The sequence below is a fragment of the Coregonus clupeaformis genome, chromosome 7 (genome assembly GCF_020615455.1).
Source record: "Coregonus clupeaformis isolate EN_2021a chromosome 7, ASM2061545v1, whole genome shotgun sequence".
Taxonomy (NCBI): domain Eukaryota; kingdom Metazoa; phylum Chordata; class Actinopteri; order Salmoniformes; family Salmonidae; genus Coregonus; species Coregonus clupeaformis.
The window spans coordinates 35,825,423-35,845,744 of record NC_059198.1 but is presented as its reverse complement, the minus strand read 5'-3'; the positions used below and the strand labels follow the sequence as shown (position 1 = coordinate 35,845,744).

At 42.3% G+C, this 20,322-nt stretch overlaps 1 protein-coding gene across 3 annotated transcripts in view; it reads right to left on the bottom strand.

Annotated features, from left to right (window-relative positions):
- Positions 1–20,322, bottom strand: part of LOC121569351 (docking protein 6-like) — a 104,832-nt gene that overhangs the window by 41,581 nt on the left and 42,929 nt on the right. For all 3 annotated transcript variants that reach the window (XM_041880237.1, XM_041880238.1, XM_041880239.1), the window contains exons 2-3: positions 4,322–4,429; positions 1,440–1,554 (exon numbers count right to left, since the gene is read on the bottom strand). In XM_041880237.1, coding sequence (XP_041736171.1) covers positions 1,440–1,554; positions 4,322–4,429 — 223 coding nt within the window. The remainder of the gene's footprint in view (positions 1–1,439; positions 1,555–4,321; positions 4,430–20,322) is intronic.

The following is a 20,322-nucleotide window of genomic DNA, read 5'->3' as shown; positions in this document are numbered from 1 at the left end:
TCATACACACACACACACACACACACACACACACACACACACACACACTCACACAAATCTCTGTACTTAAGAGCCCCTGTTGGTCCATTTCCTCCCTCGCTGAGCCTGTGTCCTCTGAGTGTATCTGAAGTCTAAACTCACACAGACTGTTAGAGCTGCTGAGTGGAAAATCACCAACGCAAACACTTCATCAGTGTGCCACTGTGCATTCCACTGCTGGCTTGCCTCTGAAGCTAAGCAGGGTTGGTCCTGGTCAGTTCCTGGATGGGAGACCAGATGCTGCTGGAAGTGGTGTTGGAGGGTCAATAGGAGGTGCTCTTTCCTCTCGTCTAAAGGAGATCCCAGGGCAGTTATTGGGGATATTGCCCTGTGTAGGGTGCTGTCTTTTGGATGGGACGTTAAACAGGTGTCCTGACTCTCTGTGGTCACTAAAGATCCCATGGCACTTATCGTAAGAGTAAGTGCGTTAACCCCGATGTCCTGGCTACATTTACCACAGAAAGGACTAGCTGATTCTGGAACAGTACCACAGAGAGAGAGAGGAGGAAGTGAAGGGCATGCAGGTTAGACTCCTGCATGGGGTGTACATTCTAGAGAGATAGAAAAAGTGTGTGAGGGCAGGAAGTGAATGACCCCGTGGTGGACACAGAGGACACAGCCCTCCATATGGCAAGGGACTCAGCCGTGGGCATGTAACTGCTGAGCCGTGTGTCTGAGCTAGTGTGAGAGAGAGAGAGAGAGAGAGAGAGAGAGAGAGAGAGAGAGAGAGAGAGAGAGAGAGAGAGAGAGAGAGAGAGGAGAATGAAGGAGATAGAATTCACTGCACCCCATAAGGCACATAATCTCTCCTCTGAGATCCACAAGTGTAATAGATCTCTCTCTCTCTCTCTCATCCCCACTCTCTCTCGCTCTCGCTCTCTTTCAATCTCCCCATCTTTCTCTCTCTTTTTCCCTACCCATCCAATATCCATCCTTCTCTGTTTCTCTTTAGTTCTCTATAAAGACTCTTAACACTATTAACTCAGCCAATCCCTGCAGTAGAATTAATTACAAACCTGTATCAGATCACAGCATTCTTTCTGCTCTACCAGGATCCAGAGGGTTTGCAATAATATATTGTTACAATGTACAATTGGACTGAATCACAAACAAAGTAATGCCCAAGTACCTGCAATATCAGAACCCCACCCCCTGACACAATAACACACATCCTTTTTAGCTAATACAATACAATACAATGACCGGTGCTTGGGACAGCTTCAGCACTCAGTCGTCTTTCTCCCTCAAACTCTCCAACATTCCCCTTCTCTCTTTCCTTCTCTCTCTTCTCCTGCTTTCTCCCTTTCTCTCATCTGACCTCTTCACCCCACTATCCCTCCCTCCCTCCCTCCCTCCTTCCCTCCCTACCTCCCTCCATTTCCCAGGGTTGCATTGCTTACCTGACTCACAGGCAAATGTCTTGGGCATCTCGTCGTAGAAGATGATTGCCACAGCGTGTTTCTTGGTCTCCCTCGGCATCCGTGTAATGTTCTTGATATTGTGAAGCGCCGTGATCTAAAGACAGACAGAACAACAAAACATTAAAGCAAAATCAACAAGACGACAGCCGAGGGGCCTAACCATGCGAACACATCGTCCAGTTATGTAAGGTTCAGAATTAAACTGAACAAGATACAGAACTGTAATCCACCTTGTAAATTGGGGTTGTTCGACTGGTTTCCTTAACTGATAATTAATCATCTAAAATTACTGTTGGTGATGTTCTGTACATCCAGAATCGCAAAAACAAAATGTCATTTTATCATATATCATATTTATTTAAACAATATTCAATATCTTAAGCTCTGTGAGATCTGTTGAAATTAGCTATATGAATGCAATTCAATACCACTACTATCATTTTATTCAGATAAATCAATGGAAATTGTGTAAAGTAGGCCATTTTGGATTTCTGTAGCTCTGGCCCGAACTAAAAACACAACAGGAGCCATGGTGAACCTGCTTCACTTTGCAAATGACCACTAAAGATCCAATCGATACTCAGGACCAGAATCAAAAAGCTACTACATCATGTTAACTCCGGGAGTGATTGAATACAACAAAGAGAGAAGGTTGTATTTAATTGAATATATTGTGCATTTATAGGGCTGTTTTGTTCAACAATGCGCTCTCCGTTCGCTGTTGGACAGATAAGAGCCATTACACGATTGTAGAGCGCTCGCTCTGAGCAAACTGTGGACACAATGCCTGATGGGAATGTATTAGGTGGGCTCACTGCCCATATACTGTAGTATAATGTGCGTGTGCATGTGCGTGTGCGTGTGTGTGAGCGTGTGTTGCCCATATAGTAAAAACCTGACTGTTAACGCTCAGGGCTGAGAAGCACACAGTACTTCCATGCCGCATGCGGAATAAAGATGTTTATGTTTCTTAAGATTAATGTTTCAGTTACAGCATTTTATAGGGTCAAGACTGTTGTGAAACTGCGTAACAAGGCATTGTGACGTGAGGTTGTTCAAATCTGGGACTGAATTCCATTTTTCAGTTATGCTATAGTATTCATTATTCAGAAAATATCATTGATTCCATCTGTCTGCCTTTTCTATGTGAGGAAGTGAATATGAAGAGAAAATGGTTCATATCTTCCTACAGAAACACAATTATATAACACAGAACTGCCAACCAAAGATCACATCGGCACTGGAGCTTTGTGGGCATGTGTGGTTAGCCAGCCCACAAAACAAATCCACTGTTGTTGTTGTTGTTGTTGTTGTTGATGAATCAGTGAAAGTGTCTGTTTTCCCTGCAGCACTCTTCTGGATCCCCTCGGATGAAACCTTTCCTAATCTTTGTGGGGATTCTGGGGAAGTATTATCAGGTGCACTGGTGCATGTGTTCTGTCATCTTTCAGTCCACTGCTGTGCATAGCAGACCTCTCTGGGAGAAGGTGACACTACACAGAGGTTCCAGTTGACGGTATGATGTAGTAGAAACAGATGTTTCATTCCAAACAGATACTTGGACTATTCCATGAGTTTTATGTAACCTATGTAGTCTCACATAGACAGATGTTGTACTCTAGTAATTGTTCTGGATCCTAACCCGATAAGCATGGCACATGGGGTTACTGTGTATCAACAGAAGCTTGAAATTGATGCAAACAAAACCACACAACGCAATGAAAGATTTCCTCGCAAGTATCAGCTATACAGCGCTGCTTGAAAGCATGTGAACCCGACAGGTCTGGTCATTATTTTGCTATAAAATATTAAAATAAACATATACAATCCTTATCTAAACCCCAATTTGTAATAAAGACATTCCAAGTAAACTAAAAACAACAGAAACAAAAAAAAGATGATATTTTCATTGTTTATTTAACAAAAGTGGTTTATTTAAAAGAAACTTATGTGTGCAAAAATCAAATCAAATCAAAATAAAATTGTATTTGTCACATGCGCCGAATAATGATAGTGTAATCGACAGTGTGTTACAGAGCATTAAAAAGCCCCTCTCACAATACAGCCACACATTAAAAAGCCCAGCCACATCAAAACCCTCTGGTGTCCCAGCCAGCTAGTCCCTACCTGAGGCTCCATCTCCTCTCCCCTCATTACTACAGCAGAGCCACATTACCCACTTAACATCATCTTCCTGGCCACTGATAATGAGGCCTAATTGGGGTATTTTCAAAGGGTTTAAGAAGCGGGAAAATAAATAGTATAACCCAGATTATCCTCCAATCTGGCCTTAAATGGCCATGTACTCTTAAGAGGACTGGCCACCCCTCAGAGCCTGGTTCCTCTCTAGGTTTCTTCCTAGGTTCCTGCCTTTCTAGGGAGTTTTTCCTAGGTTTCTGTAGAGCACTTTGTGACATCTGCTGATGTAAAAAGGGCTTTATAAATACATTTGATTGACAAGCCCCGGAGGAACGAGATAAAGTGGTAAAATGTGCCTTAATGGATTCTTAACAGCAATATTTACCCCATATGTAACACTTTAATGAAAGATAAAAATAGGATTGTTTGGTGTCGGTTTGAGTGTAATATGATTTATTCCGATTTATCTGTAATAAAAGAAGTGCTCTGCGAAATTTTCTGTGGTGAAATGGCAGTTGGAGCTTGTTATTGGGTAAACGTCAAGGTTGTGGCTAAATTATGATGGGCGGCGGACGCCGTTGGAAGGGTCAACAGACTCAGACAAATGAACATCTGTCTGTCTGGCTTTATGCTGCGCCTAAAAACTTATCTGTCTACTGGGTGTATCCTTCATTTCCAAAAAAAAGACAGTGACAGTATTTAAAGTGATGTTTAGTGTTTACCTTGTGAATGCTTCGGAAGTATGCTGCCTTCTCGTCTGGGTATTTCTCTAACCTCCTTGGGCCTTTACTGGATGCCTTCTTAAACACCAGCCAACACCTCCTGAAGATCTATGGAGAACACATGGAGAACAGAACCATCAAAACATTTAGGTCATTCAGAACCCCCAGCAGAAGAACCCAAAACCATGGAGAACACATGTGGAGAGCACATGGAGAAAATAACCATCAGAACCTTTAGGTCCATCAGAACCCTAGCAGAAAACCTCCAAAACATGGAGATGTTCCCCTGTAGAACTCCATCAGAAGAACCCCAAACTATGGAGATGTTCCCCTGTAGAATATCAGAACCCCAAACTATGGAGATGTTCCCCTGTAGAATATCAGAACCCCAAAGTATGGAGATGTTCCCCTGTAGAATATCAGAACCCCAAACTATGGAGATGTTCCCCTGTAGAACTCCATCAGAAGAACCCCAAACTATGGAGATGTTCCCCTGTAGAACTCCATCAGAAGAACCCCAAACTATGGAGATGTTCCCCTGTAGAACTCCATCAGAAGAACCCCAAACTATGGAGATGTTCCCCTGTAGAACTCCATCAGAAGAACCCCAAACTATGGAGATGTTCCCCTGTAGAATATCAGAAAACCAAACTATGGAGATGTTCCCCTGTAGAATATCAGAACCCCAAACTATGGAGATGTTCCCCTGTAGAATATCAGAACCCCAAACTATGGAGATGTTCCCCTGTAGAACTCCATCAGAAGAACCCCAAACTATGGAGATGTTCCCCTGTAGAATATCAGAAAACCAAACTATGGAGATGTCCAGTAATAAACCAACAGACAATGAAAGCTTTGAAGTCTGAAAATAGCTATTATTATACAGATGTCATTACACAGCCAAACAAAACAAAATGCTGACATTGTCAAGGGCATTTTTTTTATCATAACACAATGAAATGTATTAATTTAGAAGTGTATAAAACAACAAAAAAACTCAAACAAATGTAATACATGAATAAGCATCTTCACTAATTAATTTTACCATCTCCTTTCCAAGCGTTCCAGCCAGCCTCCCTCAATATTTATCTGTGTGGATATTAATCCAGACTCAATGAGATGCTCACCGGTGCATCACCACATGAATAACTCACAAACAACTTCCTCTCAGTCAGTTGAACCTGGGCTGTTTGTGCAAGCATCTATTTAGCAACTCAGACCTATTTGTTTGGACACAGTATCAGACACAGACAAAAGTTTATTCTCACAAAGAAAGACTGAAGGGAACATCTGGTAGAGGGCAGGTATACAAGATGGCTTATTGAATACACAGCGGTACAAATCACCTCAAGATAAAAACATAATATTCAATATCAATAAGTTAGACTAAATATTAACATTAAATATATTTGACGGTAATAACATTCAATCTGGATAATAACACAAAACAAATTATAAGGCTAGAGAAATGTATCGACAAATATTACAACAACACGCAACACTCAAACATGACGGAAGGTAAACGAGGAGAATCAATCTCCAAGAGAAAACGCGACTCCTCGACTGATGTAAATGATTTATGCTTTTCACCACTCGGACTGGTAAGTGTGGACAGCGACCTGTTGAAGTCGATAAATGACAAACTGGGCATACTAGAGTTGGTCAGTAATGATGTAAAAGAGTTGAAGGCGAGTCTTGAAATGAGTGACGGAAAATCTGCGATAATGGAGAGCGATACAAAAAGCTAAAAGGGACAGTCACTAGGATGGAAACGGACGTTAAGGAACTTAAAAAGGAGAACAACTTTCTGAGAGAAGCCTTACTAGACATACAAACTAGATCGATGAGAGAAAATCTAGTACTTACAGGTATCCAGGAAAAGGAGGGAGAGATTACTGAAAAAATTGTGAAGGATTTCTTTCTTACAGCGCTTCAAATTACAATCAAGGCTGTTGACAAAATCCAACTCGAACGTGTACACCGTTTCATACGAAGAGGACAAAGATATGAGCGTCCAATCGTTGCCAAATTTGCTTTTTTTAAAAGAATAAAGTAATGGTTAAAAGCCTAGGTAAAAGACTTGCTGGCACGAAAATAGGCATGAATGATCAGTTCCCGAAGGAGATTGCAGAACAGCGCCAGGTTCTGTACCCAATCTTCAAGGAAAATGGATTAAAAGGGAAGCGTGTTGCTCTTGATGTCGATAAACTGTATATTGACAACCAAATGTTCCACGACACAAAGACCACTCCATGGCTATTCTGAAAGTTCTAATAGAGGAGTCGAATAATGGAACACCCAATACTAGTCATGGTAGGGATTGTAATAATAAAGCACATTTATAGTAGGTATAGTATTTTATAAAGGGATAAAGACGGTATTACAAGAAAAGATAACAAGCAAAATAACAAATCTTCAACTAAATTAGAACACAAGTACTCAATCAACATAGTGGAGATAAAAAAATAGCAAACAGAAGACATAGAAGGCACAGTATGTGGGTATGTGTGGATGTATTGTGATGGAAGGTGTGGTGTGCCTTTTGGTGTTTGGAAAAGTGTGACGTTAAGCGAGTGAGAAAGGAAATGGTTCCATATCCCAGAACCAACGTGTGTCTGTGAGCAGGGGTTGTGATAGAGAGCTTTCAAGTTGTGCAGATGTTGAGTGTGCAAAGGGGTTGAGTGTGTTAGAGTATGTGCGTGTGTGTTTATCCCACATCTGTTGCAAGGGGGTAAGGATGTTAGGGAGAATATAGGATGAACCACAATAATTGTTTGCTAAAATAATAATTGCTTGTCAAAAATGTAATGTAATACAATGGAAATCCGGGTTATAGGTTAAAATCCTACGCAGGAACTGCCAACATTATTACGCATATTAATTGATAATGATGGAAAATAAGATATGCAAGATATTTCAATAGATATATATTTTTATATAGCTATATATATATTGAGGTGAGAGCATTGGAAATGCTTTTGGCGGTTGACCTGTTTCTGTTTTGTGGGTTGCACTGTGTGCTGTTTTCGATGGATGGGTCCTGGCCTCTCGGGGCCCTGGGGATCCGGGGGGACGGGGGTGGTATGCCGATCACTGGGATGACGGCCCAACTTGGGACGGGGAGGGGCTTTAGCAGGGGAATCAGTGGAGAACAATTGGAGGGTTACCTAGTAGCAATGCAAATATCATGGTACAGCTATATGGACACTCAATCACTATGGTATTTTGTATTGGTAAATTTACAAACATATATAATGATAAATAGATTTGAAACGTGTATCTCATTATGGTATATGGTGAAATAAGTATAACCAGTTATAATTGCAATGGCTTAGCAGATAATAACAAAAGAAGAACAATATTTACATGGCTCAAAGAGAAGGAATATAATATATATTGTTTACAGGAAACTAATTCTATAATTCTCGATGAAATATACTTCTCCCATGGGAAAGAAACTCAAAAGGGGTGATGATATTAATTAACAGTAATTTCGATCAGAATGTGCAAATTGTCCAAACAGATACACAAGGTAGATGGATTATTTTAAATATGTTATTGGACCATAAACAGATATGACTCATTAACCTTTAAGGACCAAATAATGGTGATCCACACTTCTTTGACAATATATATAATAAATTATCAACCCTGCAAGCAATTCAAGACTCTATTATTATGGTGGGAGATTATAATACCGTTTTAAATAGCTCAATGGACCGTAAAGGAAATCACACTACAAACAATCACCCTCATGCTCTTAAGGAAATTGTGAATGTCATGGATACATTAGAACTAGTAGATATATGGAGGCTTAAATATCCTGATCTAGTGAGATATACATGGCGGAGACTCAATCAAGCTAGTCGTCTTGACTTCTTTCTTATGTCTTTTCTCGTTGGCACCAAAAGTTTAAAAAGTGTTCATAGGTGACAGAATGCGGTCGGACCATCATATAATTGGCATATACATTACTCTTACTGAATTTCCACGTGGACATTTAATCAAAGCCTATTGGATGATAACTTGTTTTTAACTAGGAGTGAGGAATATATAGCTGATTTTTTCCGACATAACATAGGTACAGCAAATCCCCTTATTGTATGGGACACCTTTAAATGTGCCTTTAGAGGCCATTCAATTCAGTACTCATCTTGAAAACAAAAGCAATTTAGGCCAAAAAAGTTTATACTAACAAAGGAAATAGAAGGTCTAACAGAACAGATAGATAGCAATAAAAAATGTAACATAGAGGCACAGAATAAATTAGAGAAAAAAAAAAAAGAAATGGAGAAACTTATTCAAGAAAGATCAAGTGTAATATATTATAAAAAATCAAGCAAACTGGATGGAATATGGGGAAAAATGCACCAATTTCATTTTTAATATTCAACATAGGAATGCTACCAAAAATAATTGACTGAAACTGGTTACAAATGACGGAGTAACCCATGATTACTCAAATGATCTTTTGAAGGAGGAAAAAAATTACTTTAAGCATATGTTTTCGTTTCAGTCGCCTCCATCTCCTCTAACTGAAGCTAATTGTAGAGATTTTTTTCTATTGATAATGTAAAATTAACAGCCATACAGAAAGACTCATGTGAAGGTGAAATTACAGAGGAGGAACTTCTGGATACAATTAAAGATTTTAAGTCCGGGAAAACTCCAGGGTTGGATGGCATACCAGTCGAGGTATACCAAACCTTTTTTAAATACTAAGAGGACCGTTATTAGCATGTTTTAATCACTCCTATGTAAATGGTAGATTATCAGACACTCAAGAAGAAGGTCTGGTTTCATTATTACTGAAACAGGATACAAGTGGAAAATATAAAGATCCAGTCCATTAAAAAAATTGGAGGCCCCTTACACTTCTGTGTTGTGAAGCAAAAATTCTAGCAAAATGTATAGCGCATAGAATTAGAAAGGTATTGTCGGACATTATTCATTATAATCAGACAGTTTTTCTTTACATGGAAGATACATTGGAGATAATATAAGGCAAGTACTGGAAACAATAGAACACTATGAAAAATCTGGGAAACCAGGCCTGCTATTCATAGCAGACTTCCAAAAAGCATTTGATAAAGTATGAGTGGGGTTTATATATAAATGCCTGGAGCATTTCAATTTTGGAGAATCTCTTATAAAATGGGTTAAAATCATGTATAGTAACCCTATGTGTAAAATAGTAAATAATGGCTATTTCTCAGAGTTTTAAACTGTCAAGAGGAGTGAAACAAGGTTGTCCACTATCGGCATGTCTATTTATTATGACCATCGAGATGTTAGCTATTAAAATCAGATCCAACAATAATATCAAGGGATTAGAAATCCAGGGCTTAAAAACAAAGGTGTCATTGTACGCTGATGATTCATGATTTTCTTTTAAATCCACAACTTGAATCCCTCCAAAGCCTCATAGAGGATCTAGATACATTTTCTAACCTCTCTGGATTACAACCAAATTATGATAAATGTACTATATTACATATTGGATCACAAAAAAACAAAAAAATTTACATTACCATGTAGTTTACCAATAAAATGGTCTGATGGTGATGTGGATATACAGTGGGGGAAAAAAGTATTTAGTCAGCCACCAATTGTGCAAGTTCTCCCACTTAAAAAGATGAGAGAGGCCTGTAATTTTCATCATAGGTACACGTCAACTATGACAGACAAATTGAGGAAAAAAAATCCAGAAAATCACATTGTAGGATTTTTAATGAATTTATTTGCAAATTATGGTGGAAAATAAGTATTTGGTCACCTACAAACAAGCAAGATTTCTGGCTCTCACAGACCTGTAACTTCTTCTTTAAGAGGCTCCTCTGTCCTCCACTCGTTACCTGTATTAATGGCACCTGTTTGAACTTGTTATCAGTATAAAAGACACCTGTCCACAACCTCAAACAGTCACACTCCAAACTCCACTATGGCCAAGACCAAAGAGCTGTCAAAGGACACCAGAAACAAAATTGTAGACCTGCACCAGGCTGGGAAGACTGAATCTGCAATAGGTAAGCAGCTTGGTTTGAAGAAATCAACTGTGGGAGCAATTATTAGGAAATGGAAGACATACAAGACCACTGATAATCTCCCCTCGATCTGGGGCTCCACGCAAGATCTCACCCCGTGGGGTCAAAATGATCACAAGAACGGTGAGCAAAAATCCCAGAACCACACGGGGGGACCTAGTGAATGACCTGCAGAGAGCTGGGACCAAAGTAACAAAGCCTACCATCAGTAACACACTACGCAGCCAGGGACTCAAATCCTGCAGTGCCAGACGTGTCCCCAGTACATGTCCAGGCCCGTCTGAAGTTTGCTAGAGTGCATTTGGATGATCCAGAAGAGGATTGGGAGAATGTAATATGGTCAGATGAAACCAAAATATAACTTTTTGGTAAAAACTCAACTCGTCGTGTTTGGAGGACAAAGAATGCTGAGTTGCATCCAAAGAACACCATACCTACTGTGAAGCATGGGGGTGGAAACATCATGCTTTGGGGCTGTTTTTCTGCAAAGGGACCAGGACGACTGATCCGTGTAAAGGAAAGAATGAATGGGGCAATGTATCGTGAGATCTTGAGTGAAAACCTCCTTCCATCAGCAAGGGCATTGAAGATGAAACGTGGCTGGGTCTTTCAGCATGACAATGATCCCAAACACACCGCCCGGGCAACGAAGGAGTGGCTTCGTAAGAAGCATTTCAAGGTCCTGGAGTGGCCTAGCCAGTCTCCAGATCTCAACCCCATAGAAAATCTTTGGAGGGAGTTGAAAGTCTGTGTTGCCCAGCGACAGCCCCAAAACATCACTGCTCTAGAGGAGATCTGCATGGAGGAATGGGCCAAAATACCAGCAACAGTGTGTGAAAACCTTGTGAAGACTTACAGAAAACGTTTGACCTGTGTCATTGCCAACAAAGGGTATATAACAAAGTATTGAGAAACTTTTGTTATTGACCAAATACTTATTTTCCACCATAATTTGCAAATAAATTCATAAAAAATCCTACAATGTGATTTTCTGGATTTTTTTTCTTCTCATAGTTGACGTGTACCTATGATGAAAATGACAGGCCTCTCTCATCATTTTAAGTGGGAGAACTTGTACAATTGGTGGCTGACTAAATACTTTTTTTCCCCACTGTACACTTCAACTGTGAGAGACGGAATCTAAAACAAAAATCCAGAAAATCACATTGTATGATTTTTAAGTAATTCATTTGCATTTTATTGCATGACATAAGTATTTGATACATCAGAAAAGCAGAACTTAATATTTGGTACAGAAACCTTTGTTTGCAATTACAGAGATCATACGTTTCCTGTAGGTCTTGACCAGGTTTGCACACACTGCAGCAGGGATTTTGGCCCACTCCTCCATACAGACGGGCTGTCGCTGGGCAATACGAACTTTCAGCTCCCTCCAAAGATTTTCTATTGGGTTCAGGTCTGGAGACTGGCTAGGCCACTCCAGGACCTTGAGATGCTTCTTACGGAGCCACTCCTTAGTTGCCCTGGCTGTGTGTTTCGGGTCGTTGTCATGCTGGAAGACCCAGCCACGACCCATTCCTCCTCTGGATCATCCAGATGGTCATTGGCAAACTTCAGACGGGCCTGGACATGCGCTGGCTTGAGCAGGGGGACCTTGCGTGCGCTGCAGGATTTTAATCCATGACGGCGTAGTGTGTTACTAATGCTTTTCTTTGAGACTGTGGTCCCAGCTCTCTTCGGGTCATTGACCAGGTCCTGCCGTGTAGTTCTGGGCTGATCCCTCACCTTCCTCATGATCATTGATGCCCCACGAGGTGAGATCTTGCATGGAGCCCCAGACCGAGGGTGATTGACCGTCATCCTGAACTTCTTCCATTTTCTAATAATTGCGCCAACAGTTGTTGCCTTCTCACCAAGCTGCTTGCCTATTGTCCTGTAGCCCATCCCAGCCTTGTGCAGGTCTACAATTTTATCCCTGATGTCCTTACACAGCTCTCTGGTCTTGGCCATTGTGGACAGGTTGGAGTCTGTTTGATTGAGTGTGTGGACAGGTGTCTTTTATACAGGTAACGAGTTCAAACAGGTGCAGTTAATACAGGTAATGAGTGGAGAACAGGAGGGCTTCTTAAAGAAAAACTAACAGGTCTGTGAGAGCCGGAATTCTTACTGGTTGGTAGGTGATCAAATACTTATGTCATGCAATAAAATGCAAATTAATTACTTAAAAATCATACAATGTGATTTTCTGGATTTTTATATTAGATTCCGTCTCTCACAGTTGAAGTGTACCTATGATAAAAATTTACAGACCTCTACATGCTTTGTAAGTAGGAAAACCTGCAAAATCGGCAGTGTATCAAATACTTGTTCTCCCCACTGTAGGTGTTCCTTTTGTCCAGGTGGGAAAGGACAGTGTGGAGTGTGGTGAGATTGTATGCAAATTGGAATGGGTCTAGGGTTTCCGGCATGATGGTGTTGATGTGAGCCATTACCAGTCTTTCAAAGCACTTCATGGCTACCGAAGTGAGACGGGGCAGTAATAATTTAGGCAGGTTACCTTCACTTTCTTGGGCACAGGGACTATGGTGGTTTGTTTGAAACATGTAGGTATGACAGACTCGGTCAGGGAGAGGTTGAAAATGTCAGTGAAGACACTTGCCAGTTGGTCCACGCATGCTTTGAGTAAACGTCCTGGTAATCTGTCTGGCCCCGCGGCTTTGTGAATGTTGACCTGTTTAAAGGTCTTGCTCACATCAGCTACGGAGAGCGTGATCACACAGCGGTCCGGAACAGCTGGTGCTCTCATGCATGCGTCAGTGTTGCTTGCATCAAAGCACGCATAGAAGTCATTTAGCTCGTCTGGTAGGCTCGTGTCTCTGGGCAGCTCGCGGCTGGGTTTCCCTTTGTAGTCTGTAATATGTTTCATGCCCTGCCACATCCGATGAGCGTCAGAGCCGGTGTAGTAGGATTCAATCTTAGTCCTGTATTGACACTTTGCCTGTTTGATGGTTCACATGAGGGCATAGTGGGATTTCTTATAAGCATCCGGCTTAGTGTCCCGCTCCTTGAAAGCAGCTCTAGCCTTTAGCTCAGTGTGGATGTTGCCTGTAATCCATGGCTTCTGGTTGGGAAATGTGCGTGTGGTCACTGTGGGGATGACGTCGTCGATGCACTTATTGATGAAGCCGGTGACTGATGTGGTGTACTCCTCAATGCCATTGGATGAATCCCGGAACATATTCCAGTCTGTGCTAGCAAACCAGTCCTGTAGCGTAGCATTCGCGTCATCTGACCACTTCCGTATTGAGCGAGTCACTGGTACTTCCTGCTTTAGTTTTTGCTTGTAAGCAGGAATCAGGAGGATATAATTATGGTCAGATTTGCCAAATGGAGGGCGAGGGAGAGCTTTGTATGCTGTGTGTGTGGAGTAAAGGTGGTCTATAATTTTTTTTTCCTCTGGTTGCACGTGACATGCTGGTAGAAACGAGGTCAAACGGATTTCAGTTTGCCTGCATTAGGAGCGCCGCTTCTGGATGAGCATTTTCTTGTTTGCTTATGGCCTTATACAGCTCGTTGAGTGCGGTCTTAGTGCCAGCATCGGTGTGTGGTGGTAAATAGATGGCTACGAATAATATAGATGAGAACTCTCTTGGTAGATAGTGTGGTCTACAGCTTATCATGAGGTACTCTACCTCAGGCGAGCAATAGCTCGAGACTTCTTTAACATTAGACATCGCGCACCATCTGTTATTGACAAATAGACACACACCCCCGGCCCTCGTCTTACCAGACGTAGCTGCTCTGTCCTGCCGATACACGGAGAAGCCAGCCAGCTCTATATTATCCATGTCGTCGTTCAGCCACGTCTCGGTGAAACATAAGATATTACAGTTCTTAATGTCCCGTTGGTAGGATAGTCTTGATCGTAGATCGTCCAGTTTGTTTTCCAATGATTGCACGTTGGCCAATAATACAGAGGGAAGTGGTGGGATACCTACTCATCGGCTAATTCTTTACAAGGCACCCCGCCCTCCTCCCCCCTTTCCCTCCGTCTTTTCTTCACGCTGATGACGGGGATTTGGGCCTTGTCTTGACAAAGCAGTATATCCTTCGCGTCGGACTCATTCAAGAAAAAATCTTCGTCCAGTTCGAGGTGAGTAATCGCTGTTCTGATGTCCAGAAGCTCTTTTCGGTCATAAGAGAAAGTAGCAGCAACATTATGTTACAAACAATGCGAAAAAACAAACAAAACAGCACAGTTGGTTAGGAGCCCGTAAAACGGCAGACATCCCCTCCGGCTTCCATTACAACCCATATCTCTTTCGCTTTCATGAAATATACTTTAAAGCAGACCAGAATAATTTATATCATCCATAACAGACCAGACACTGACAGTGTAAATCCTTTGACCCCGTAACCTTTCACATCATTATATTACTACGTGTGATTTACTCTGAGATGTCAGAGTAAAGATGTTTGTGGTCATTTACTGCTTTATATCTAACTGATGAGCTTGGCTCACAGACTTCTTGGCTCGCATACACTTTATTATCTTAATATAATACTTTAATTGCACCCGGAAAGCCCAGGGAAGTCAAAATGTTGTCCTGCACCCTTAACAGTGTGTAAATGCATAAAGCGCCACTACGTCTGGAACAGAGTGATCTAAACCAAATACAATCCTACAGCCCACTCCTGATAAAAAGCTTGGGATTGTGTATATAGTGGCCCAGCCCCCTGAATGTTGTGATATTGTGTAGTGTGGCCCAGCGCCCTGAATGTTGTGATATTGTGTATAGTGTGGCCCAGCCCCCTGAATGTTGTGATATTGAATATAGTGGCCCAGCCCCCTGAATGTTGTGATATTGTGTATAGTGTGGCCCAGCCCCCTGAATGTTGTGATATTGTGTATAGTGTGGCCCAGCCCCCTGAATGTTGTGATATTGAATATAGTGGCCCAGCCCCCTGAATGTTGTGATATTGTGTAGTGTGGCCCAGCCCCCTGAATGTTGTGATATTGTGTAGTGTGGCCCAGCCCCCTGAATGTTGTGATATTGTGTAGTGTGGCCCAGCCCCCTGAATGTTGTGATATTGTGTATAGTGTGGCCCAGCCCCCTGAATGTTGTGATATTGTGTATAGTGTGGCCCAGCCCCCTGAATATTGTGATATTGTATAGTGTGGCCCAGCCCCCTGAATGTTGTGATATTGAATATAGTGGCCCAGCCCCTTGAATGTTGTGATATTGTGTATAGTGTGGCCCAGCCCCCTGAATGTTGTGATATTGTATAGTGTGGCCCAGCCCCCTGAATGTTGTGATATTGTGTAGTGTGGCCCAGCCCCCTGAATGTTGTGATATTGTGTAGTGTGGCCCAGCCCCCTGAATGTTGTGATATTGTATAGTGTGGCCCAGCCCCCTGAATGTTGTGATATTGTGCACTTAATCGGAGCATGCAGTTATCAGTAGCAACTTTGGGAAGTCTGGAAAACTGTTGTGAAAACTGTAGCGCAATCAAACAAAGTATGCATTTATCTGAAGTGCATTAATAAGGAGTCGACTATAACTTATGAACTATAATAAGCTATAACATATCTAGGGGCTTCAATTTTAAGAAGAGGATCTTTATATTTCCTGTCTGAGATAGCAAGCTGATATAATTATTTTTTTATTTTATAAAATTTTTAACTTTATTTAACCAGGTAAGCCAGTTGAGAACAAGTTCTCATTTACAACTGCGACCTGGCCAAGATAAAGCAAAGCAGTGCGATAAAAACAACACAGAGTTACATATGGGGTAAAAAACATAAAGTCAAAAATACAACAGAAAATATATATACAGTGTGTGCAAATGTAGCAAGTTATGGAGGTAAGGCAATAAATAGGCTATAGTGCAAAATAATTACAATAGTATTAACACTGGAATGCTAGATGTGCAAGAGATTATGTGCAAATAGAGATACTGGGGTGCAAAAGAGCAAAATAAATAACAATATAGGGATGAGGTAGTTGGGTGGGCTAATTTCAGATGGGCTGTGTACAGGTGCAGTGATCGGTAAGGTGCTCTGACAACTGATGCTTAAAGTTAGTGAGGGAGATAAGAGTCTCCAGCTTCAGAGATTTTTGCAATTCGTTCCAGTCATTGGCAGCAGAGAACTGGAAGGAATGGCGGCCAAAGGAGGTGTTGGCTTTGGGAATGACCAGTGAGATATACCTGCTGGAGCGCAGACTACGGGTGGGTGCTGCTATGGTGACCAATGAGCTAAGATAAGGCGGGGATTTGCCTAGCAGTGATTTATAGATGGCCTGGAGCCAGTGGGTTTGACGACGAACATGTAGTGAGGACCAGCCAACAAGAGCGTACAGGTCACAGTGGTGGGTAGCGTATGGGGCTTTGGAGACAAAACGGATGGCACTGTGATAGACTACATCCAATTTGCTGAGTAGAGTGTTGGAGGCTATTTTGTAAATGACATCGCCGAAGTCAAGGATCGGTAGGATAGTCAGTTTTACGAGGGCATGTTTGGCAGCATGAGTGAAGGAGGCTTTGTTGCGGAATAGGAAGCTGATTCTAGATTTAACTTTGGATTGGAGATTCTTTATGTGAGTCTGGAAGGAGAGTTTACAGTCTAACCAGACACCTAGGTATTTGTAGTTGTCCACATACTCTAGGTCAGACCCGTCAAGAGTGGTGATTCTAGTCGGGTGGGCGGGTGCCAGCAGCGTTCGATTGAAAAGCATGCATTTAGTTTTACTAGTGTTTAAGAGCAGTTGGAGGCTACTGAAGGAGTGTTGTATGGCATTGAAGCTCGTTTGGAGGTTTGTTAACACAGTGTCCAATGAAGGGCCAGATGTATACAAAATGGTGTCGTCTGCGTAGAGGTGGATCTGAGAGTCACCAGCAGCAAGAGCGACATCATTGATATACACAAAGAAAAGTGTCGGCCCAAGAATTGAACCCTGTGGCACCCCCATAGAGACTGCCATAGGTCCAGACAACAGGCCCTCCGATTTGACACACTGAACTCTATCTGAGAAGTAGTTGGTGAACCAGGCGAGGCAGTCATTTGAGAAACCAAGGCTATTTAGTCTGCCAATAAGAATGCGGTGGTTGACAGAGTCGAAAGCCTTGGCCAGGTCGATGAAGACGGCTGCACAGTACTGTCTATTATCAATCGCGGTTATAATATCGTTTAGGACCTTGAGCGTGGCTGAAGTGCACCCATGACCAGCTCGGAAACCGGATTGCATAGCGGAGAAGGTACGGTGGTATTCGAAATGGTCGGTGATCTGTTTGTTAACTTGGCTTTCAAATACTTTCGAAAGGCAGGGCAGGATGGATATAGGTCTGTAGCAGTTTGGATCTAGAGTGTCACCCCCTTTGAAGAGGGGGATGACCGCGGCAGCTTTCCAATCTCTGGGGATCTCAGACGTTATGAAAGAGAGGTTGAACAGACTAGTAATAGGGGTTGCGACAATTTCGCGGCTAGTTTTAGAAAGAAAGGGTCCAGATTGTCTAGCCCAGCTGATTTGTAGGGGTCCAGATTTTGCAGCTCTTTCAAAACGTCAGCTGTCTGAATTTGTGTGAAGGAGAAGCGGGGGGGGGCATGGGCAAGTTTCAGCGGAGGGTGCAGAGTTGGTGGCCGGGGTAGTGGTAGCCAGATGGAAAGCATGGCCAGCTGTAGCAAAATGCTTGTTGAAATTCTCGATTATTGTAGATTTATCGGTGGTGATAGTGTTTCCTAGCCTCAGTGCAGTGGGCAACTGGGAGGAAGTGCTCTTATTCTCCATGGACTTTACAGTGTCCCAAAACGTTTTGGAGTTAGTGCTACAGGATGCAAATTTCTGTTTGAAAAAGTTTGCCTTTGCTTTCCTGACTGCTTGTGTATATTGGTTCCTAACTTCCCTGAAAAGTTGTATATCGCGGGGGCTATTTGATGCTAATGCAGTACGCCACAGGATGTTTTTGTGCTGGTCAAGGGCAGTCAAGTCTGAGGAGAACCAGGGGCTATATCGGTTCTTAGTTCTGTATTTTTTGAATGGGGCATGTTTATTTAAGATTGAGAGGAAATTACTTTTAAGGAACAACCAGGCATCCTCTACTGACGGAATGAGATCTATATCCATCCAGGATACCTGGGCCAGGTCAATTAGGAAGGCCTGCTCGCTAAAGTGTTTTAGGGAGCGTTTGACAGTGATGAGGGGTGGTCGTTTGACCGCGGACCCGTTACGGACGCACGCAATAAGGCAGTGATCGCTGAGATCCTGGTTGAAGACAGCTGAGGTGTATTTAGAGGGTATGTTAGTCAGGATGATATCTATGAGGGTACCCATGTTTACGGATTTAGGGTTGTACCTGGTAGGTTCGTTGATAATTTGCATGAGGTTGAGGGCATCTAGTTTGGATTGTAGGATGGCCGGGGTATTAAGCATATCCCAATTTAGGTCACCAAGCAGTACGAACTCTGAGGATAAATGGGGGCAATCAATTCACATATGGTGTCCAGGGCACATCTGGGGGCTGGGGGGGGTCTGTAGCAAGCGGCAACAGTGAGAGACTTATTTCTGGAAAGGTGGATTTTTAGAAGTAGAAGCTCAAACTGTTTGGGCACAGACCTGGATAGTATGATAGAGCTCTGCAGGCTATCTCTACAGTAGATTGCAACTCCACCCCCTTTGGCAGTTCTATCTAGACGGAAAATGTTATAGTTGGGGATGGAAATTTCAGAATTTTTGGTGGCCTTCCTCAGCCAGGATTCAGACACTGCTAGAACATCAGGGTTGGCGGAGTGTGCTAACGCAGTGAATATCTCAAACTTAGGAAGTAGACTTCTGATGTTTACGTGCAAGAAACCAAGACTTTTGCGATTACAGAAGTCAGCAAATGATAGCGCCTGGGGAGTAGGAGTGATACTGAGGGCTGCAGGGCCTGGGTTAGCCTCTACATCACCAGAGGAACAGAGGAGGACTAGAATAAGGATACGGCTAAAGGCTTTAAGAACTGGTCTTCTAGTGCGTTGGGTACATAGAATAAAGGGGGCAGATTTCCGGGTGTTGTAGAAAAGATTCAGGGCATTATGAACAGACAAGGATATGGAAGGATATGAGTAAAGTGGGGGTAAACCTAAGCGTTGGGTAACAATGAAAGAGATAGTATCACTAGAGGCATCAATTGAGTCGGTCTCTGCGTGTATGGGGGGTGGGACAAAGGAGCTATCTAAGGCAGGTTTAGCTGGGCTGGGGGATCTACAGTGAAATAGTACAATTAGAAATAACCGAAACAACAATAAGCTAACCATGTTTGGGCTGAGGCTAAACATAAACAGGATGTAGTACCGTAAAAAGGAACAGTCCAGCAGACATCAGCTGTATAGCCGAGTTATCATAAGGTCCGGTGAACAGCAATAGGATAGTTCGGAGGCTGCTAAAGCAAAAAAAAATCCAATGTTCTGGGTGAAATACCGCTAACTGTGGCTAATAGCAAGTAGCTAGTTAGCTGGCTAACTAGTTTCAACTGGAGATTCTATATAAAAGGTAAGTCAATAATAGAATCCGTTCCACATTGAGTGAGGCGGGTTGCAGGAAAGTATATTTTGTAGAAGGATGAAAAGTCTGATAGGGAAATATGTAGGAAAAATAAAAAAAAACTGGGTATTTACAGGCTATTTACAGACACACGACAAAAACAGAACTGCACTACTTCGCCATCTTGGATTCACAAATGATGTGTGATGAATGATTATCTCTCTCTGCATCGTCGTTGTGTGGGGACTGTGTATCCAGGAATCATTTGTTTATTCATCTGATGTCCTTAATAACAGGAACACAGCGCCTGAACTTCAAACTCCAGGTAATTGACTGGAGTGGATTCCTGCCTGGGTCCTTATCTGTTCTGTTCCTATTGATGGAGCTCAGGGCCACTTAAGTGAGGCTAAGGCCTATTATACAGATAAAACAATGGAGAGAGAGAGAGAGAGAGAGAGAGAGAGAGAGAGAGAGA